Source organism: Chelonoidis abingdonii, chromosome 1 (assembly GCF_003597395.2).
Source record: "Chelonoidis abingdonii isolate Lonesome George chromosome 1, CheloAbing_2.0, whole genome shotgun sequence".
Taxonomy (NCBI): Eukaryota; Metazoa; Chordata; order Testudines; family Testudinidae; genus Chelonoidis; species Chelonoidis abingdonii.
In genome coordinates this window covers 99,143,153-99,165,323 of record NC_133769.1, presented here as the reverse complement: position 1 = coordinate 99,165,323, position 22,171 = coordinate 99,143,153, and the positions used below count along the sequence as shown (strand labels likewise).

The 22,171-nt window shown below is 48.8% G+C and overlaps 1 protein-coding gene across 1 annotated transcript; it reads right to left on the bottom strand.

The window, feature by feature from the left end:
• Positions 1 to 120: 120 nt before the first annotated feature.
• Positions 121 to 21,877, bottom strand: NPTXR (neuronal pentraxin receptor). Its single transcript, XM_075068204.1, has 5 exons — positions 21,089 to 21,877; positions 2,805 to 3,027; positions 1,931 to 2,184; positions 1,208 to 1,387; positions 121 to 384 (listed from the first exon to the last, which is right to left on the bottom strand). The coding sequence occupies exons 1-5, from the start codon at positions 21,680 to 21,682 to the stop codon at positions 160 to 162; spliced, it is 1,476 nt and encodes a 491-aa protein (XP_074924305.1). The 5' UTR covers positions 21,683 to 21,877; the 3' UTR covers positions 121 to 159.
• Positions 21,878 to 22,171: the final 294 nt, after the last annotated feature.

Sequence of the window (22,171 nt, the reverse complement as noted above, 5' to 3'; positions counted from 1 at the left end):
AATTTCTTTGAGTTCAGATGGTTTTCTTGCCCCTCCCACCTCCCTCTCCAAGTGGATTCAGAACTCAAGATGTTTCTATTTGGGAAAAAGGGGATCCCCGACACCTCATTCCTTAGGTGCTGTCATGCTCCTTTCCATGGGTGGGGGTGGGGGGGCTTCTCATGCCTTCATCCTCTCCTCACATATCTCGAAGCTCCACTTGGTGGCGCCCCCAAGGACCTCCACTAGTTCGTCGTCCCACTGGATCACGTTGCCTTGCAGGTGGGAGGTGCAGTTGGCCAGGCCCAGGATCTCGGTGGGTGTCAGGATATGGTCCCATATGTTGAACTGAGCTATCTCACCGACGAAGGCCTGGGTCGCGTCAAATCGCCCGCCCAGCGTATCCTGCACCAGCACATTGAGGATGAGGGGTATCAGCTCATTAACAGGGAAAAGATAGAAAGTGAGGGGGAAGACAGTGAATGAGAGACAGACAAAGGAAACAAGGGGGAGAGAAAGAGAGAAGAAGAGAAAGGAAAAGTGAGAGGAGAGAAAAGGTGAAATAGAGAGGGGAAAAAGAAGAAACAGACAGAAACGGAGAAAAAACAAAGGAGATTAAATGGCAAGAGTGAACAAATGAAAGAGAGAGAAACATGAAGAGAAAGTCAGAGAGAGATAGACAAGGGTAGAGCGAATACAATGAATGAATATGGCCACTGCACTATTCCTGACTACCTCAGATTTCTCTTCTGGGGATCCCTCTTCCCAGGCTGTGTGTGTGATCCGTAGGGGTGCTGTTACTGTAAACACACCCAGCTGACAATGGCTGCCAGGCGAACTCCCACCCAAACTCCCAGGTGCTCTACAACCATCTGGGGGCTATAACTGAGCTTTGGCCTGGAAGCAATCAGGGAGGGGATTCCAAAGAGAACCCAGGCTCTTGCTGTGTAGGGCTGACACAGGCAGTATGCTCAGCCCCCACCCCATCACCACCCCTGAGGAGAGGCTGCGGGAGGTGGACACTGCATCAGTCAACAATGGTCCCTCTGATCAGCTGAGTAGCTGGTCTGACCAGCTCCAAATAGGGTGGTAGCTGCAGTCCAAGGAGAGTGCTAAAGGGGACACTAGTTTTCTGCTTTTGAGGCTTACAAATACCACAAAGGCTGTGCATGTTCCCCAGAACACCAGGTTACTTGTTCCCCAAGATGATGCAGCAACTGCAACCCACCTGCTCCTGGCCCAGGATTATCACCCCGTTGGGTTTGATGGGATGCCAGGCGGCCAGGTTCTCACTGGACCCACGCTGCTCACCATCCTCATACGCCCACCATATGCCATCCCGGGTGGTCCAAGCGATACAGATGTGGTGCCATGTCCCATCCTTCAGATTCAGGGGCAGCTCGGCAACCTTAAAAAAAACCCCAAAACCAAACCAGGCATGTCATGGGGCTGCCTTAAAACCCACAGTGCACCCTTGGGATGTTGTGGGACAATTACTTCCAGCAGTCACATGCAGCAGCAGGTCAGGAGTCCTGCACAGACCTTCTCCCACTGGCTCTGACATGCAGCAGCCTGACATTCAGGGATAGTGCACAGGGGAATGGGAGATGTTAGGTGGGGGGGATAGATCCTCAGGACTGTGCCTGGAAAGATGAGGATCCCCTCAGGAGAAAGGAGGTGGAGAGAGGAGAAAAAGAAAGGAGGCAAATAAGAGAGGAAGGGAGAGGTAGGAAGGGGGAGGGGGAGGGAGGAGGGAAGACCAGAGGTAGGTAGATAAGATGTCTGAGTTAGAAACAACAGGGTCTGGTAGACATGCCTCTTCCCTCTCCAGGACAAAGGGAAGCATGGAGGTAATCCCCATCACTGGGAGGAGGGTCCTCCCCACACACACACAGGAAAGGGTGACATACACGCTTATGCTCCCAGCTCAGAGGCTTTAATCCCTCCTGACCTTATCGTTGATGAGCAGCTCCATGGGGCTGTGTTCCCACTCCATCAGCACAATCTCGTTGGCTTGCCCGGGGGCAGAATAGGAGAAAGGAGTGCCCAGCCCTGAGGAGGCCTTGGACTTCAGCCACATACAGACTGTGAAGGCGAAAAGCTCCGGCAGGCTCTTCTTCATGCGCGCGTACATGTAGTTGGTCCGTACGGGGATGGTCACCTTGTAGGCATTTGGAGGGTTAAAGTCTGGTGCTCCTGGGTGCTCTTGAGTGAACAAAGGAGAGGGGGGAAAGAAACAGGGCTACAGGTGAGTAACAGTGGGAGCTGCAGAGGGACCATCCCACATAGAAACACTGAGAATTAAACCAATCCAACACTAAAATCAACCTACAGCATAGAACCCTTGCTGACAAGGGCCACTGGCAGCACCTGCAGCTCAGCACTATCCTGCCCCCATATACAGCACCAACTCGGCTGCAACTGTTAACAACCACTGCCAGCATTGAAAGGGCCTGGTACAATCAGACAGGCCCAGCAGCAATAGCCCAGTGAGCACCGTGCCTAGCAGAGATTTGAAAGAACACCCTCACCGCTCCATGTCTGGCCCTACAGACTCTGTGCCCTACATTTGAACCTGACCCAAGTCCAGGTTAGATTGTAGTCTCCTTAGGCCACAGGCTGTGTTTCCACTTATTTGTACACTGATAAATAATCATTAGAGTGACACAGTATTTCATCTCTAGCCCAAAGCGTCTACCCTTCCTCCTGATTAGGAACAGTGAGGCACCCACATGTGCATAGATGGCAGATGTGGGGGGTAGAATTTTTTGAATCATCCAGGGGCAGATTATGGTTTAATCAGACTCTCCCCTACCAGTACTGACCCTGTTCCAACTCAGAAACCCGGCTCTGGAGAACGCTCAGCTCCTTCTCCACCTCTTGTTGCTGCTGGCCATTGTTGCTGGTAACGGAGGAGCGTTCTTTCTCCAGAGACAGTATCTTGGAGAGAAGCTGCTCCTCTAGCTCCTCCATCTTGGTGTGGAGCACATCTCGGGTCAGCACAGGGGAGGAGGAGGTGGAGATGTTGGCTCGTGCTGGGAGCTCCTGCTGCACTCAGGAAGAGAGGTGGAGAACGGGGAGGGGAGAGGGAAAGGAAGAAAGACAAAAATCAGGGATAAACATAACCACAAGGATGAAAGCAAATTACCCTGCGCCATCACTTCAGAGACACCTGGAGATAAAGCATTGGACTTCCAAGTCAAAGTGGTTGGTCTTTAACGCCCTCAGTCTTCATGTGAGCCTCCATCTAAATTTGAACTTCACCTTTAAGAGACTCCATTAGTTTCAGTACAAACATCTCCGACATTAAGCATGTCTACTGGTTACACTTCATGATCCTTCCCTGTTATCTTGTGGTTGAATAGAGAAAGGGACTTCCATGGACATCTGTTCTCTCCCTGGACAGACTTTCTCAGGAGACCAGGGGGCTGTGACTGGAAATTTTGTGAGGATTTTCCCAATGGCCAGTCATTGGACACTAGATGGGAAGGGCTCTAAATTACTTCAGAGAATTCTTTCCCAGGTGTCTGGCTGGTGGGTGTTGCCCACATGCTCAGGGTCCAACAAATCATCATATCTGGGATCAGGAAGGAATTTTCTCTGGGGTCAGATTGGCAGAGACTCTGGGGGTTTTTTTCACCTTCCTCTTCAGTGCGGGGCATGGGTCACTCGCTGGTTTAAACTGGTATAAATGGTGAATTCGCTGTAACTTGAAGTCTTTAAATCATGATTTGAGGACTCCAGTAACTCAGCCAGAGGTTAGGGGATCTATCACACGAGTGGGTGGGCGATATTCTGTGGCCTGCGATATGCAGGTGGTCTGACTAGCAATGGTCCCTTCTGACCTTAAAGGCTCTGAGTCTATAATGATGGCTGGGGCTGAGCAACGAAAGATCAGAGGTCCCCTCCCTGCCGGTCTCATCTCCGAATTTCAGGCGACTGTCATTGTAACATCACAAAGTGGTGCTGTAATCCTCTTAGCTCAGCTCAGTCGCTGCTCTCTCTGTGTTTGTGTGTGAGGTCACAGCAGGTAGTACATGGCAAAGTGGGGGGAGGACCTGTGACAGGAGAGAAGGCCCCAGCTGGTAAAGCTCCCCACCAGAGTGTGTATTAACTTGTATAACAGAAACTTGGGGTGTAGTGGCCACACCTACAGTGTCTCTCTGGTTACTGGGAATTTAAATCCCAGCACTGAGATTTACAGATCATGCCTGTGCTGCACAAGTGTCCACACTCCAAACTCCCAAAGTCCTACCTCCCCACGGACCAGGCACAGAGTATAACCTGCACGGGACTCATTGAGGCAGGTTCTGCTTTGGCTATTGCAAAATCCTGGTCAGGAACACTGAGTGATATCCCAAGACGTTACAGCACTTTCAAAAGATGCAACCATCATCCTGAAGGCTCCTTGTGGACACCAGGCCAGCTGGGAGAAGGGTAGGGTATTACCCAGTGGTGGTGGAAGCCGGGGTGAGAGGGGAGAGCTGAATGAAAAGGTGTTGCCCTTTGGAGGCCCTGCTGCACAGCGTTTGTCTATGACCCTGCCCATTCTGGCAGAAGGGGTCAGCTCAGCCAGAGAAACCCACCCACCTCCAGGTGATGTTTGCGAAGGAAAGGTATTGTCTTAGCCTAAAATGTGCTGCCTCCTCTATGTAACCAGTTTGGTGATGGCAGATGGTGCTGTGGGAGTCAGTGCTCGACACCATCCCACACGCCTCCTGCTCTTAACGCCAGCGTGGGGAAGGTGAGGTGGCTGCTGCCGGGATGTGTTCCCCCTCAAATATCAGCTCTTTCCTGGACTAGCTTACACTCTCTGCCTCCCTTTGTGCTGGGCTTCACAAATCCTCTCAAGGCTACTTATTCCAGGGCCGGGGTTTCTGTATGTGTGTGTGGCTAACTGTGGTCACCTTCCACCCTCTTTCTGTTCCAGCCCTCCTCCTGCCCATGTGGAATTGAGGAACTGCCTCATGCTATCTCCAATTATCTTCCCCCAGAGAAACAACCTTCTTTCATTTCCCCTGTGTACCTCTCCCGCTATGTTAAGCTCAGGCTCTCCTAAGATGCGGGGTCGGGGGGGAAAGAACAGCTGTGATGCTCAGCCTTTGCCCCCCAGAGCTGGCCTGAGATGAGGTCATGGCACTCAAGGCTTCTGGATAATCACTGCTTAGTTAATGACTTGGGGAGAGGGCATTTGGGAGTGCAACCAGCTCAGGTGAGTGCTGGTATTGGCTCAAAGTGGCAGGCGAGGAAGGAAAACGTGCCAGGGGCAGGGGAACTGACCTCAAAGATCAAACACTGTCTCTGTCTCCTGCTCTCTTTCCAGGCATCTGGAGCACAGTTTCCTCACCCACCTAGTTTGTCTGTTTACATGTAACCAATCCATCTCTGCCTGCCTGCCCTGCCTATGGCGTATTGGTCTGTTTTTATACACATGTACCTCTGTCCTGCTTTTCCATCAAAGTCTCCTGCCTCTTTTAGAGTTGGATTTGCAAGAAGTATTGATGCTTGGGAAAACCTTCCTTACTGAGACATCTCTCAGTTGATAATTCCTGATACAGACCTGGGCTAGAGAAAGGAAGGACACAAAACACCATTAACTGACCAGCTGGGATATTAACTTGAGTACTTTCCACCCACCTCCAATGAAGCATTACATGAAATTCCCTTCCTCCTGTCTCTAGTGAGACGTTACAGCAATGTTGCTTCTGCCCCTCTCCAGTGGCTTGTCCAGCTGAGGATCCTTTGGCCCTTTTGGAAAAATTTGGGGGATAATTCTAATGCCCAAGCAAATCTTTTCCTCACAATAAAACAGGCTCCATTATCCCAGGCCCTCTGCTAGCTCTTGTTGCTGTGCTCAGAGGTTTGACTGGGGCTAGGTTATGGTAGAGGGAGTGGTGAAACCCTTACCCACGCCCCACCAAAAATCCCCAACTCCACCCATAATCTCAGAGTAGCTAGAGGTCTGATGAAAGGACAAGACATGAAAGAGTTCATAACTGAAACTGACATCTTAAGGGTTAGAATTAACCCTGCAGTGACCGGAACAGGAGCTCTTAATGCCACTCTCAAGACCAAAAGTCTGCTTTGTGTATAGGATCAATGAGCAGAAGGGAATGGAAAAGGAATCTCTGTACACACCACGTGGTGGGTTGGGCCAAAGCTGTTCCTCTGCAGGGCTGTGATAGAGTATGAGACCCCCTGGGCATGCCGTGGTGAATCTATGGGGTTCCTGCACCTTCCTCTGAAGCATCTGCTGCTGCTGGTGGTCAAAGATGAGATGCTGGGGTAGAAGGTCTGACAATTCCTTTGCATCTGCAGGCTACTTCACTGCATCTCTACCTTGACATAGGGTCACCATACATGCCTGCCTTCCACCCACCTAACACACAGCAGAACCCACAGCAATTAGCTCCACTGTACTTAAGACCATCAGTGTCGACAGGATTGGGGCAGCATTTGCAACACAGCAGCAGCAGCAATGTCTAACGCTCTTCATCAGTAGATCTCAAAGCACTTTACGTAACTGTCTCCATTTTACAGATGGGGAAATGGAGGCACAGAGACTTACCCAAGTCACCGAGCAGGCCAACAGCAGAGCTGGAAATAGAACCCAGATCTCCCGAGTCACTGTCCAGTGCTCTAACCACTAGTCCACACCACCTCCCTATAAATAGTATTATTATTATTTCACTCCAGACTGCACTGGGTCTATGTTCTGAAGGTCTCTTCCACAGCCCTAAAGTCTAGAAGTTGAATTTTAATGTTCAATGGGCGTTTCAGTGAAGAGCTGGTTGAAAAAAAAGGGATTTATTTTCCATACATATTTTGAATGAAATGAATTTGTTTTAATTTGTGTGTGTGTGCGGAATTTTCAACTTCATCAACCAAATGACTTAGAATAATTCTTTTCCTTTAAATTCTTTAGTGGGAAAACTGGAACCATTTCAAACACATTTTTCACACTGTTCAAAAATCCATTTGTCATCAACAGAAAAAAACTTTTAAACAAGCTATTTTCCTTTCACCCTGCTTAGATGTTAAGGAAACTGATGGGCCTTCAGGCAGTTCTACTGCAAACTGGCTTGATCTGAGCCCAGACTGCACTGCCAACAGGCACCTCACTACTGTGTGGGCTAAGAAAGGGATCCAGAGAAAATTCTCCATTTCCTGCTTTGCTTCATTAGAAACTATGACAGGGTGGTGACTTCCTGTAATTTCACAGCCTAGAAGCTTCTGCAAATGCCAGCAAAAGTAGATTTCTGACTGATTCCTATTATTACTGCCAGCAGCACTTGCTGTTTCCTAGCTGGGAACAACTGGTATTGTCTGTTTTGTAACTGGAAAGCAGAATCTGAGGGGAATCCTCTGGGTTTTAAATCTTTTTATTTATCCTGTAAAGTTATCTTCCATCCTGATTTTGCAGGTGTGATGCTTTTACTTTTTTTTTTTTAAATAAAATTCTTCTTTTAAGAACCTGATTGATTTTCAGTGTCCTATAAACCAGGGATTTGGTCTGTGCTCACTTTGTTAATCTAACGGTTGGTATATTATTCTCAAGCCTTCCCAGGAAAGGTAGTGAAGGAGCTTGGGGGGATATTTTGGGAGGGATAGGGATCCAAGTGACCCCTCCCTGAATGTTTATTTAAATCATTTGGTGGTGGCAGCAATACCGTCCAAGGACAAGGAAAGGAATTTGTGCCTTAGGGAAGTTTTAACCTAAGCTGGTGGAATATAAGCTTAGGGGACTTTCATGTGGGTCCCCACATCTGTACCCCAGAGTTCAGAGTGGGTAGGGAACCCTGAGATGCCCCCTGTCTGGGAGTCTAACCAGAAGGTTTAAACTGGTAGGAGACCCTATCTGGGAATGTCTTGCATGCAGCCTTCCCACTGCTGGCAACAAAGGTAACTACTAAGGGAATCACAGACTTGGAATAAGAGCTATTCAAGCTAAGCAGCAACAAAAGAACTCATTAGCACATCAGGAAATTTAAAACAAAGCAGCTCTGTGTAATTTGATTGAAATAAGCAAACAGGCTGTAGGGTTAAAGTGGACCCCATTCAAGCAAACCTATACAAATGGAACAGCGCCTCCACCTCCTTCTCCTCCTACCAGCTCTTCCCTAAGCTCTCACTAGTGTCCTCAGGTACACATTACATTTCCTCACTCCTGCTCTCTTCAGTTAGTGGTGCCTAGAACAGTCCCTTCCTGTAGTTAATCCACACAGGGGCATTTTCCCCCTCAAAGGGAGATCAGTGTTTGGCATTCTCTGCCTCCCTTCCAGGCTTTGGTGCAGGAGCTCTTGCGGGTCTCAGATCATGTATGTTGTGAGCTCTCAGATCTTGACTGAAGTATTGGGTGGTGTTGAAGCTTTAACGAGGATGTTCCTTCCTCAAAATCTTCATTAGTCATAGGAGTGATGTAGGTGTCCAGATAAACAAACTAAAATTATACAGCCAGCTCTTCAGCTGATGGGCTGGTCTAAAGGGTTTTTAAACAGTCTTACTAAACTCTCCTTCTCCTCTCTACTGGCTGTGTGAAGTCACTAGTTCAAGAGTTTTCCAGGGCAGACAAGACCTGAATTTTTGATGTAAACAAACAAGCAGAAACCTCTCTCACATACACTTTCAGGCCTTCTTTATTCATTATCAATAGAGCTGGGTGAAGAAAGGGAATCTCCTTTCACACAGGATTTCAATACTTTGACATCTGGTTTCATTCCAATTAGGAATGAAAACCCAACATATTGAAATTCTTTGCAAATGAAGCCTCTACCCCGGGGCAGTCTGCCTAGTGTAATGTCATGGAGCCATGGGCCCTGGAAGCCCCGGGCTTCCCAGCCCCAAGGCAGTCTGGTGAGCTATCCTGAAGCTGCAGACCCAGGAAGTACTGGCGTCTCCAGCCCTGGGCAGCCCAGCAGGCAGGCTGCTGAGGAGCCAGGAGGGGGCAATCTGACGGTAAACGAGGCCGTTTTGAAACCTACCTGGCAAAACATTTTGACTCAGTGAATCAGCAAATTCTGATGAAAAAATGTTTGGTCAGAAATTTGCCAACCAGCTATGATCTAAAAGAAGCAAAAAAAAGGGGCACACACTCTCTTTAATATTAAGTTTTGTGGGTCACCTTAGTCAATCATTAGATTCATTGAGTTTAAGGCCAGGAGGAACCTTCATGGTGAAATAGTATGACCTCCTGCAAAACACAAGCCAGAGAACCTCACCCAGTAATTCCTGAATCAAGCTCATAACTTCCGTTTGAGAGAAAGATATCCAGTGTTGATTTAGAGACTTCAAGTGATGGAGAATCCATCACACTCCTTGGTAATTTATTCACTGGTTAATTATCCTCACTGTTAAAAATGTGGACCTTATTTCTAGTCTAAATTTGTCTGACTTCCTTCTCCAACCACTAGGTCTTGCTATGCCTTGTCCTGCTAGGTCAAAGATCTGTCTCCTCTCAGATCAGAAATCAGGATGGAATCCTGCCCTTCAGTGTATTGGGTGTGTCTCCTTTCTTTGGAATGGTGAACTGGGATGGTCTAGGATCAGGAAGACATATTCCACACCATCTATTTCCTGAGAAAAAGCAGTGAGGGCTACTGGTGAACATCTGTCTTTCTCATCTTCTTTGCATTAATAATAATAATAATAATAGAATTAATAATAGAGCAACAATTCCAGGACTGTCAGGCAAAGACTCATGCAGAGAGATGGACTTCCTAGCATCCTGGTAGGTGGGAGAAGATCAGCTGCTTCTGCCAGGCTTTTTTAGCTAAGCCAGTGATAACGGAACCTCTTTTTGAATAATAATCATTTTTAAAAAACATCACAAACTACATCACTTCTTGTGTTATTCTATCAAGGGAAAAAACATCCCCACTGTGGGTAAAATGAGGCATAGAACATACTTTTAGAATACAGATGAATTAACAAGAAAATGCTCCATCAGCAAAGAGGTGATGGTTAGAGGGGGGTAAATTCTCTCTTTAGTCAGCTGCCTGCTGAGTACTTCTCTATCCTGGCCTCCTTCAGGGCAAAAGATGCTTTAATTGCAATAACAGTCATAGAATTGTAAGCATTAAAGATGAAAGAGATCTATTATGCTATCTAGTTCCACCCCCTGCCATCAGCCAATGCAGGATTGTCTTCTAAAATCTATTCCCTGGTGGTATTTCCATTCTAGCTTTAATTGTCCCAAACAACAGGGCTCCCACCACTTTCCTTGAGAGATTATTCTACAGGCTTTGAAGTTCTCACTGTTAGGAATACATTTCCTGATCTCCAGTCACATTTCTCCTTTGCTCAATTTTGTGCCATTACTTCTAGATACTCCCTATTGGGCACATGGTGCTTTTTGTGGGGGCAAAATGACACATTGATAAAGACACGGAAAGGAGAAGAGAAAGCTGAGGAAAGGAACAGCAGGGAAGGGGGATGGATGGAAAGGAGGGAAAGCTGAATGAGTCATTTACATGTCCATGAGAGGAATAATTTATGATCAGGTGGGTGTGTGGGGTACCCTACTTTGTTTTGGTGGGGTTATTTACTTGAGCGCCCTGTTGGTTTTAGCTTTTATTTATTTATTTACTATTACTGTTGCTGTGGATTTTGAGGGCTTTTCTAATCCATTTAGGATGCTTGGATGTTACAAAGGCTGCAGAGATACTGTCTGCTACACTCTTTGATTGTTCTAGCTCTGGATTTAAATGCCATGTCCCTGTTTTCATGTTCAGCTCTATCTGTTAACAGAAAAGAGAACTAGCTCTTGTCACTGTTGTTATCATCATGACAATCTGCCCTACACTGATCAATAAAAGTTTGGTTTTTTTTCCTCGTTCCCTGTGACTGCCTTTTTTTCCTTTTCCTTCTTTCTCTGTAACATCTTTTCTTTCTTCTGGCAGCTTCCTCCATTTCTCTCTGAAACTTTTCTCTCTTTCCCTAGCTCCCTTCATACCACATTCTCTAATTATTTTTGTCTCTCTCCCCTACCTTTTCTCTCTCTTTCTGTATTGATCTCTCTATCTCAGTTTATCTGTTCCTCTCTCTCCCTCTCCTGACTCCACTGATTCCTCGATGGGCCACAAAGATGCTCTTGTATCCACTCTGAGGAGAACAAGATTGCAGTGTTGGCTCTGGCACTGTCAGCATATGGGACGATGAGCCAGCATAACCTGTCTGCACACAGAGCATTCACTTGTCACCACTTTCCCTGTGTGCTGACTGAAAGGGACAGTAGGAATGTCATCCCATTTCCCTAGCAGAGAACATCAACCAACCTAGCAGGAGCCGGTGCAAAATTAGACCTGTGGAGCCCCAGACAATTTCAGAAAGTAACAGAAATCGGGGTGGGTGGTAAGGGCTTGGCAACTGGGCAGGAGACAGTGGAAACTGTCACTGTGGAGCAGAGAGTAAGGTTTTGGCAGCTGGGAGAGGGTTTGTCTCTGGAGGATGAGGAGGGAAGATTTCAGAAGCTGTGAGAGGGTCAGTTTGGCACTGCAAGGAGAGAGGGCTTCAGAAGCTGGTCGGGGTTTTGGATGAATGTGCTTGTCCCTGGGAGTGTTAGAGAGAGTTCTGCTCTTGATCATCTTTCATGTGGAGTTGGTGGGGTCAGGCAGATGGGAAGGTTCGTGCTAGGTTGAAAGGTGCCAGCAAGGGCCCCTGGACCTCAAAACTTGGCTCATGCCTGGGGTTGTCAGCAAGGAGCATGATTTTTGGACAGGCTCCTCAGAATTAGCTCATCTCCTAGGAGAGGGTAAGGAGCAGCTGGGATTGATTAGTGGGATCTGTCTGGCCATTCCTATAAGGATTCTGCTTGGCCCAGGTGGGATGTAAGTCAGGAGGTTTCTGGAGTATGAGGACATCATTTACAGCTCTCCCTGGAACGATCATATTAGCCTCACTCTTTGTGGGAAGAGACAAAAATGTATTTGCCAAACGATTGGATGGTGAATGGTTCACGCAGCCTTTCGCCTCCAGGTCAGCAGTTCCAGTCTGGTCCCAGGCCAGTGGACCAGGAAATAAATACTCCTGACATGTGTTCAGTGGCTTGTGCAGAATTAGCTGAAGGGTGTTTCAATCCCGTTCCTAGTGGCACAGATTTTCACAGCACAAAGCCATCATCCCATCATGGGCTAATTGCCCAGCTCACCAGAGAGGCCCAGGAATGAAAAGGCCATAGAGACTGAACTCCCCACATCAAACTTAAAGGCTTCCCCTAGAGTCAGCATTGAGATACATCACTGTGCTGGAAATTTTCACTGCCGCTGGCTAAGTTGTGCCTGTGATGGAGATTTCAGTTTCCAGGCCTGCCAATCTAGCACCTTTCCTCTCAAACCAAATTACTTCAAAGCTGTAACTGCTGAACTGACATTATTTACCACTGACCTTTTGGGAGGAGGGAATGTATGGAACGAATTCTGAAAAGCTGTTCATTGAGCTCAGCGCTTCCCATCTGCCATAGCGAAGGCAGCAAGGGGGTGGGCAGCAGGGGCTTTGCTATGCTTTTGTGCTGCCAAACCAACAAAAAGATTGAAATTTGCCAGTTAATATTAGTCACGTTAAATGTCAACGTCTGGAGTGGGGGTGGGGGAGAAGCCAACACCTTGGCAATCTGTGAGTCTGTGAATTTGGGACTTGACTGGATTTTATTCACTGTTAAGCAAATGCACTTTCATTTACATAAGGAGATCATTTAGCTAATGCATTACAAAATCTGTTCCCACTGCTTTTGTTATGATCTCCCCACTCCTATCTCCTCCCTCCAATATGTTCACCTTAACTGCTAAGATAAAGAGGACAAGACCAAGGACGAATGCCCCGTATGCTCATGGGAAACCTCTCAATCTAGATTGCATCAGTTTGGAAGCCATGGGACCAGTCCTCCTCCTGTCTTTGCAGAGACTCCTCTGGAAGGAACACCACTGTGGTTCCACTGTGCAAGGGGGTGTAGCAGAGGTCCATAAAGGGAGCTCAGCTTTGTTGGGACCCATGCACACTGGCATGCAGGGGGCAGGTGGGATTGAAGTGGTTTGTGGAAAAAATGGGGCTGGAGAAGTCTTGTTATTACAGTAGGACCTAGAGGCTCCAGCTGAGATGAGGGCTCCATTCTGCTAGGCACTGTACGTTCACATAGCAAAAGAGATTCTGCTCCTACATGGAATACCCCTCGCAACCCTCACTTCCTCCTCTCCCCCATGGAGATGGCCACAGATTCTACTGCAGCTTTAGGACTGCATTAGCCTGAGCACAGCCTTTCTACAGCCTCTCTGCAGCCTGGGGCTGGGCACTGCCTCAGTACACTTGCTCCATATGAACGACAAGAAACCATTCCTATCAGAGAGGCTTGTCAGACTGCGGACCAGTCTCCCAGGGAAAGAGGTAGAAAGCCCTGCTGCTGAAGTCATTAAAAACTCACCAAGACAAAGCCACAAGGGACGTACTGTAGAGAACCACCTTACAGTGGAGGTGGGGGCGGAGAGTGGACCAGATGTGACATAATAGGCTTTTTCCACTTAGGATCTTTTTTTCCTGATAAGAGGCCCAATCTCTCTGGTTTGCCATGAACTGAAATGGGATGGACGTTCCTGTTTCTCTCCATAGCAGATTCCTTTAGACAAAGGTATGCTAGTAATTTATGTAATGGGACAAAACATCACAGTTTAAAAACAATGACATGGCAGTTACTGGGTCATTAATGTAGAATAGTATTGTGGTTTAATAAGGATTAGTTCCCTTATAAAACTCTGGATTGGCCTGTATGTTTCCCTTCCTCATTTACCCATCTCAGATGGGTGTAGGAGTGGAGAAGGCTCCACAAACTGAAAGCAGCAAATTGAGTTAAGGTCAATTGTTCTCTCTTAAGTTTGGGGCTGAAATTAAAATAATTTAACTGGTGCCTCTGGCATCACTGGCTTTGCAAGCCAAGAATATATGTCCACGTATAGGTGCGTGTGTGTGTCTACAGAGACATGGAGAGAACGTGAGAAAATGAGAAAAACATACTGCACAGGAAGAAGAAAGGAAGAGTTGCTTGGCAGACTGAATGGCTAGAGGGATTAAGGAATTGGTTATAGAAGGTTTTATCTCTAGGCATCAGTCTGAATTTAGTCTGAGGTTGGTAGTGCCGGAAGAGTTGTTCCCATCTGACAATGGCTGTCTGATGGCCTATGTGAAATGAGTTAGGTAACCCATTCCGTTCCCTAGTGGACAGGTGTCCACATTCCACAAACAAATCCAACACAACTGATGCTGTTCTCCCCTTCTCCATCTGCAGTCTCAGCAGGAGGGCTGGGGACTGAAAGGCCCGAGGACACCCTCAGCTGGTAAGGGTCTCTCCAGAGCGAGCGGGGTGCACAGTTGCTGAGGGTGGTGTGCCTGGGAAGTGTTACTGCTTCTGTCAGTTGTGCCTCTGTTCTTTGTGGATAGGGTATTCCAGCCTCCAGGATTATCAAGCCAGCCTGTCTAACCACAGCTAAATCACATAAAAAAAAAAATAAGAATGAAACTACTTAATAGGGGTTTTTTGAAGCACCAATAAATCCTGTTATGACTGACAGCCACACTAACAGCATTCAGATTATATTAATAATTGTCTTTCAAATCCCTCCCAAAACTCACTTCTCTTGCAAAACCTGCAAATGTTAATCCATGTCAATAAAAATACTGTCACTTAATGTGCTTGTTACCAGATAGATGCTCTAAGACAAAACCTTCCTATGAGTCTCTCAGTGCATTTGGTTTTGTCTGTCTATTGACACTAAGCTCCTGAAGGCAGGGAACAGCTCTTTTTCTATGCCTTATTCAGTGCCAAGAGCACTGTCAGTCCCAAAGAAAGACTTTTGCCATGACATATCCCCACCAATTGACCCTTTCCCCCCACTTTATCCCCCCCACACAGAATTTTTATCTTTAAAAAAATCCTTAGCAGAAAGCAAATAAAACTGGAAGCTGAGGTGCAGAGACACAACCCGGCACCACAGTCTGGATGAAAACACATACAAATCACTATTAGAAGAGACATATTAGGCTAACCCTCCTCATCTCCAATTACTGCAGAATATTCCCCATACAGTTTGTTTTCTAGTGCTTTATCGAATCCTATCTAAAAGTGCCAACTTGCTAGGGCTTCCACTACTTCCCTTGGGAGACTGTTCCACAGGCTAAGAAATCTTGCCCTTAGGGAATGTTTCTTAAGATTCAGGTGACGTTTATCCTTTGCTCAGTTCTATCCTATCGCTCCTAGTGACACCCACACTGAACAATTCCTCCCCCTCCTTAAAAGCAACACCTTTCAAATACTTGTGGTCTGTTATGTACTCAACATTTTTAATCTTTCTTTGGTCAATTATTCCCATCCCCAATAATTTTAGTAGCTTCCTCCAAGTTGCTGACATCTTCCTCTTCCTCTGCCCTCTTCTTGGCATCTGGTGCCAAAAATTGAATGCAGTATTTTAGAGGCTGACTAATCAAGCTGTGTCAAGAGAAATTATCATTTTTCTGCTTCATAATGGGATGTTTTGTCTTGTATTAGGTGTAGGGTGACCATATTTCCCTATGCTGAATACAGGACACCTGGTAAAATTAATTGTATTCAAGAGAGTTCAATGGCAATCAATTGTACAAATGTTCAAATTAACATCAAGATGACTGAGCCCCTGTTAAAAAGAAATACTGTGTAGTTGGATTATTTTTATTTACCTTTTTATCTTTTAAGACTTTAGGGTTCACACGGGGAGGGGTGACGTGTACCCCTACCCCCTTACTCCTCCACACACATGGGGTGGGGTGACCTTCACTCACTCCCATAAACGGGGGAGGGGGGCTGACCAACTGACCCAACCCTCCCTGCCTGGTGTTCTCCACCCTCCATGCCTGGCTGGGCCCGCAAGATGGACCTGTCTGTCCTGGTACCTGGCATCATGTCTTCCCGAGGCAACAGATGGGGTGGGGGCATGCAGGGTCACCTGCCTCCCTCCCCAGATTTCTGCCAGGGTTCGCACCAGAATGTGGCCAGCAGCAGCCTTTCCACACTGTGCAGGAAGGCAGTGATGGGAGCAGCTTCCAGCCGCAGGCAGGGTGAGGAGTGGGGAAGGGGTGATCTGGCCTGTGTCTCTGCAGAGCTCTTCTCTACCCTCACCCCCTCCCATGTGGCTGGAAGTTGCTTGTCCCTTCCTGCACGCATAGTGTCAAGGCAGCTAACATCTCCAGGCTGCTGCTGGCCACCGACATAACCCAGCTGCCTCTTGTCCCTCAACTACAGTGCGGGCAGGAAGGGGTTAAGCCCTAAGGATGCATTGTGCACCAGGACTCAGGGAATCTGACTGCAGGGGCTTCAGTGAACCCAGCCAGAGAGAGATGGCTCAGCAGAGGAGGGTGCCTGGGGGGACAGAATAGTCCGCGCTCCTTGGGGTGTGGGGGGGTGGGAAGGGGATGAAGAGGACGGTAAGCCCCTTCCCTGGGGGCTGCTGTAGAGCCTGCAGGATCGGGGCATGAAAGGGCTGGAAATTGCTTTTCCCCTCCCCCTGCTGCCAATCCAGAGTTTAGCTGAGGGGCAGAGAGGCTTCCCTGTGTCAGAGCTGTGCAGGGCTTTGGCACATGCAGGGCTTGGCTCCTCCTGGCCAGTGTCCTGGGCCAGAGGGTTTTGGGCTTTCCCAGGGTGCCAGCCCAGCCAGATGGACTGGGGGAAGGAAGGAGCCTGCTTGCTAGGCTGCTGGTAAGCTGAACGCTCTGATCATGGGCTGGTTCGCCACACAGCGCTGAGAGTGGGACGCGTCCTGCTGGGAAGGAAATGGAGGAGCAGCGGGGTTGGGAGGGTGAAGGGGCAAAGCAGGTAGAGGACAGTGAGAGGGGAAGCATGTCAAGAGCCGATGGGTTGGCAGTAGAGGTGACATGTAACCAGCCACCGCATGGCACCTGCCTGCACTTACTAGCCACTGCAGCTCACAGTGCACAGCCAGTGCCTGCCAGAAACAGGACGGGTGGCAGGGCCCTGCTGGCTAAGAGCCGGCATGCAGCAGGGGCTGCGCTGATGGACCAGCAGGGGGAGCAGCCGGCCCCACGAGCTGCATCTTTGCCCCGCCACTAGCTTTGCATACCCACCTCCATCGTTAGCCACTGGACCCCCCCACACACTGCTGGTAGGTGGGCGGCTGACAAACAAGAATCCGGCCAGCAACAGGACCCACCAGTACTGATGAGGGAGGGGGGAGACAGAAAATACAGGACAATTTGCCCATTTTTAAGAAAAAGTTGGGTCACCTGCAGGAGGGCTTAAATACAGGACTGTCCCTTTAAAAACAGCACGTCTGGTTACCCTAATTTGGTGTGACCAAGTGCAAGCCTATTGTGCGGGTTCTCTAGGAACAGTGAAATCTCAGAATATGGAATAGCCTCCCCAAGGGAAAGTGGAGAAGCTCAATAGCTTCTGACATTTTGTACTGCACCAGACAAATAACTGGATAGTACGCTACAAGCGACAGCCTTGCAGCACGGAGATTAGATGTAATCTAAGAGATTGTCTCCACCTTGGACTTCTAGGGTTTAATATTATGTTGGACCATCACACACCGTAAGTTCTAACTGACATGTTTTTCATGCTAAAACCAAAGAAGACTTATCCCAACCTGTCTGTGACATACTATCCTATTTACTCACTTGCTTGATCCCTTGGCCTGGGTCTGTGAGGTGCTGAGAATTTATTGCAAAGTATAAACACTCTTGACTCCCAGAAGATACAATACAGAGCACACTCTTGGTCCACTTGCCACCATCCTTTGATGCACTGATATTAACCTCATATCGTCAAGTGGATACTTTTACATGTTTGTGTCTCTCTGCCAAATGCTGCTTTCATTTGTAAACTCACTGAAGCTATTCAAGTTTCACTGGTGCAACTGAGAGCAGAATTTGACCCTCTGTGTACATATCTGTCTCCCCCTCTTTACTATGTCAGTGCAAATAGAAATAAAGAAACAGAAGAAGGAAGGTGCTCCAATGACAGTACCTCCCCTCACCTTGCCCCTCTTAGATTCAGAGATTCTAGGACTGGAAGGGACCTCGAGAGGCCATCGAGTCCGGTCCCCTGCCCTCATGGCAGGACCAAATACTGTCTAGACCATCCCTTGCAACTGCCATTTGAAATCACGGGAAACAGGTCAAAATAGCTCATATATTATACAACACCCCACCATCTCCTGAAATGGAGAGCTGCTTTTTGGAGGCAAAGAATTGTGACTTCTGTCATGGCACATAATGGTAAAACTAAAGGGCATCACATTATTCACTTTGTCATCTCATGATGCTCAATGAGATGAAATGTAATGTACACCCATCATCTGGGCTTTTGTGTATTGTACTGTCCGTGTGTGTGTGTGTGTGTGTGTGTGTGAGAGAGAGAGAGAGAGAGAGACTTTTCCTCTCTACCCCTGTGTGTGTGTGTCTAGTTGTGTTTGTGATTCTCTCACTCAGTCTTTGCATCTTTCTGACCCTCTGCCCATGTGTCTCTCCATTCGGGGGGGTTTCTATGGGTATGGTGTGTCTGACTCTCTCTCTAGATGGATCTTTGTCTCCTTGCATATGTGTCTTTGTCCCTTGGTGTGTCTGTCTCGCACCGTGTGACAGTCTTTCCCTCTGTTCCTATGTGTGCCTCTTTCTCTCCTTTGTGTGCGTGTTGTTCTCTGGGAGCTCACTAGTTCTCACTCTGCATGTCTGTGTGGCTCTGTAATTCCATGCGTGTTTCATAGTCTTTTCCTATGTGTGTGCACTTGCCTCTCTCTTCGTCTCACCAGCCATCTTCCTGCATATCTGTCTCTCCCCGTGTCTTTGTTTGTCTCTGTCTCTTCTTGTGTTTTTCTGCCCATCTGTTGCATGGATAATCTGAGTGGCTACATGTGTTATGTTAGCTCTTTCTCTCTGTTCGTGTATCAGCCTCTCTCACACACTGTATGTGCCTAAGTGTGTTTCTCTCCTTTTCTGTTTTTTTTGCATGCAGAAAGTTATCCCTGATGATGGTGTCTCTGAGAGAGGGATCATCCCTGCCCACCCATCTCTAGATTCTATGCTTATAGGAGTCCCCCAACATATAGCTCTCCTCCTTCCCGTGTGGAAGATGATGAGCTGTTTTCATGGCACACTCTTCCTCTGCCCCCGCACCCCCGAATCCACTAAGAGCCCTCCAGGGGTTGAGAGACCTTGGTGTGGAGAGGTGAGTCTGGACAGGCACTGATATCAGCCTGGGTTAAATTTTCATTCTCCCCACATCACTCTCCCATGCTGAGAGATCCCTTTTCATTCATAGATAGAAATGAGTGAGGAATCCCTTGCCAGGGATCCAGATGGGGGGATCAGTAGGCCCTGGAGTCACTCACAACATCCAGGTTTCTATACAAATGTCCCTGGCCTTTGGCAGATCTTCTGAGATCCATACAGATCTTGGGAGATCCTTGGGTTGAGTGGCAAACCCATGCTCATTCCACAGGGAAGGAGCAACCCTTTACTTACTATAAGAAACATATCTCCTCATAATGCATCCAGATAATATGCTACACACCTTGGTATAATCCTGACCTCACCAAAGTCATGGACTTCAGCGGGGCCAGGATTTCACCCCTTGAAGGTACACAAATCCATCAGTATCTCCCAGCTCGAGATCTAGCCAGAGGGCATCCCAGAAAGAAAAGAGACATTTAACTCACTTTGCAAAGGTGTATATCATCTCTGAGAGTGCCATCTCCCACTAACAAAATGAGAATTCAGTTTGCACACACAGACCCTCCCACACCTACCCACCAAAGGGAACAGCTGTTGTAAGTTTTAAGTAAGGCTCACTTTCATCCACTTGTAACCAGACTGGAGACTGAAACCTGGGCAGTGACCCCAAAGGAGGGACAGGAAGAGTAATAGCACTGCAGGCAAGCAGAAAATGACCCAGGGCCATTTCTTGAGTGTAAACAAAAATGTTCATGGCCTCACTTTCATAATTCATTATTTCTTATGTAAGCAATATTCATTATTGTTATTAATATTGCCACCTTGCTCCCAGTGAGTAGTACAGGGCTTACTCCTGTACTACTCTGCCACCTTGCTCCCAGTGAGTAGTACAGGGCTTACTCCGCAAGCAGTCCCATTGCAATCAGTGACATAACTTGATAAGTAAGGAACTACTCATCATGTGCGAAGGCAGCAGAATCTAGCCTGACTAACTCCATGCTACTACCCTCACCCACATCAATAGGACTATGGGCAGAGTGAGATGCTACTCTGTGGGAGCACTGGTGGCCTGCTCTAGCCCTGAGTAATTAATAGTATTGACATGTGGGGAATGGAGACATGGATTCAAAATAAACTTGACGGTGGAGTTGAAACAGATACACATCCCCATTTATGGAGAGAGACGTCTACAAAATGTTTCAATGGATACCTATAAAACGTCCTAAGGTCTTTTACATAAGAGTCTTTGAAGGGAAGTGATGAAAGCCCCATCTCCTGAGAGTCAATTAAAATTAGGCTGGGAATATTCTGTGGGGAACAATCTGACATTGGTGGGGCATCTGGAAGTGTGAGAGGAGGGCATGAAATAGCCATTTCTTCTCTCTCTCTCTCTCTCTGTATATATATATATAATTTCCACCTGTGGATTCTATGAAAGCTACTTATTTTATTTCAATGCAAGCTATTTACCATAGGAAATCTCACATCAAAGAGTAGGGAGAAACTAGAGAAAAGGTGGCAAGGAATCAAACACACACACACACATATATTCAATCTATTATACTGTGTCCCCATTTCACCACCACCACCCTATATATACACACACACACACATACTTCCCAGAGCCAACAGTCAGGGCTTGCCAGGCTGGGTCTGATTTACCAGAGTACATTACATTTCTGATTTAATTACATAAAGTATTCAAATACACTACCCGCCCCAGCCCCGCCACTGGCACTCTAGGAAAACCCCGGAGAGGGCCGTGCAAAGCAGGGAAGGAGAGGCTCAGGGGTAGGAGCTGAAAGGCTGAGGGGCACAGAGTGGGGAGGAAGGGGAGAAGTGAGAAGAGGGGAGATCGGCAGGGGAGATGGGATGGGACTGGGAGGGGAGGGGGTTCACGCCTTGCCTCTATCTTGTCGATCCTGTCTTTCAGCGACCGGACAGCATCCTCCAGCTCCTGGACCATGGCAGGCGAGTCCCAGGGCAGGTCGCCCATGGTGTCTTTGCGGGGCCCGCCCCAGAGAGCGGCGCTGTCCTGGAAGCTCAGCTCCAGCCCGTTCTCGCACTGGCTCAGCTTGCCCGTCAGCTCGCGGATGGTCTCCCAGTCGCTCAGGATCTGGTCCCTCTGCTGCAGCGCCGTCTGCCTCAGCTGCTCGGCCGCGGCGTGCAGCAAGAAGAGGTCCTCGGCGGGCGCGGGGCCGTCCCCCGCCGCGGGGCTGTCGGAGGGGCACTCGGCCGGCAGCGGCGTGCAGAGGAAGCGGCTGAAGAGCGGCTGGTGCTGCTGCTGCTGCTGGCGGGGCCGGGCGCTGCTGGAGAGCAGCTCCAGCAGGGAGTCCTGCGGGCTGCCCGAGAAGCTCTGCCCAGCACCGTGGAGAGCGCCCGGCGCCTTGTCGGCGGCGGCGCTGGAGTCATTGTCAGCACCGCGGAGAGCTCCGGCGGGGCTGGCCGCAGGGTGGACGCTCGCGATGATGCAGATGATTGCACCAAGGAACGCGAGCATCCCTGCGGCCAGGAGCACGGCCAGAAACTTCAGGGTGGCAGCTGCGAGGGGGGCCCCGCCCCGGCCAGCAGAGAACAAGGCGGGATGGCGGCCGGAGGGAGAGCGCGAGGCAGAGCGGGCGCTGCCTGAGGAGCCCCCGGCTGCCTTGTGCCGCCGGAACCAGCGCTGCGCCGAGTGTCTCCGGCTGGTGGGCACGTCACTGACTCTGCCCCCGCGGGTCCCTCCTCGCCCTTCCCCGCACCCTGTCGGCGCCGGGCGGGGAGCGCAGCCTGCTGCCGGGGCTGCCTGCCACGCGCGCTGCCTCTCCCGCCCAGGGGCGTGAGGGGGGGAAGAGAGAAGACCCCGCCCTAGAGCTGCTGCTGCTGCTGCCGAGCAGGGGAGCAAAACACCCCTCAGAAGCCCCCCCCCCCAGCTGGGAGCTGGCACAGTCCCCGCGCCCCCCCCCCCGCAGACACTCACAGAATCCACCACAGGACCCCCTGCAGCCCA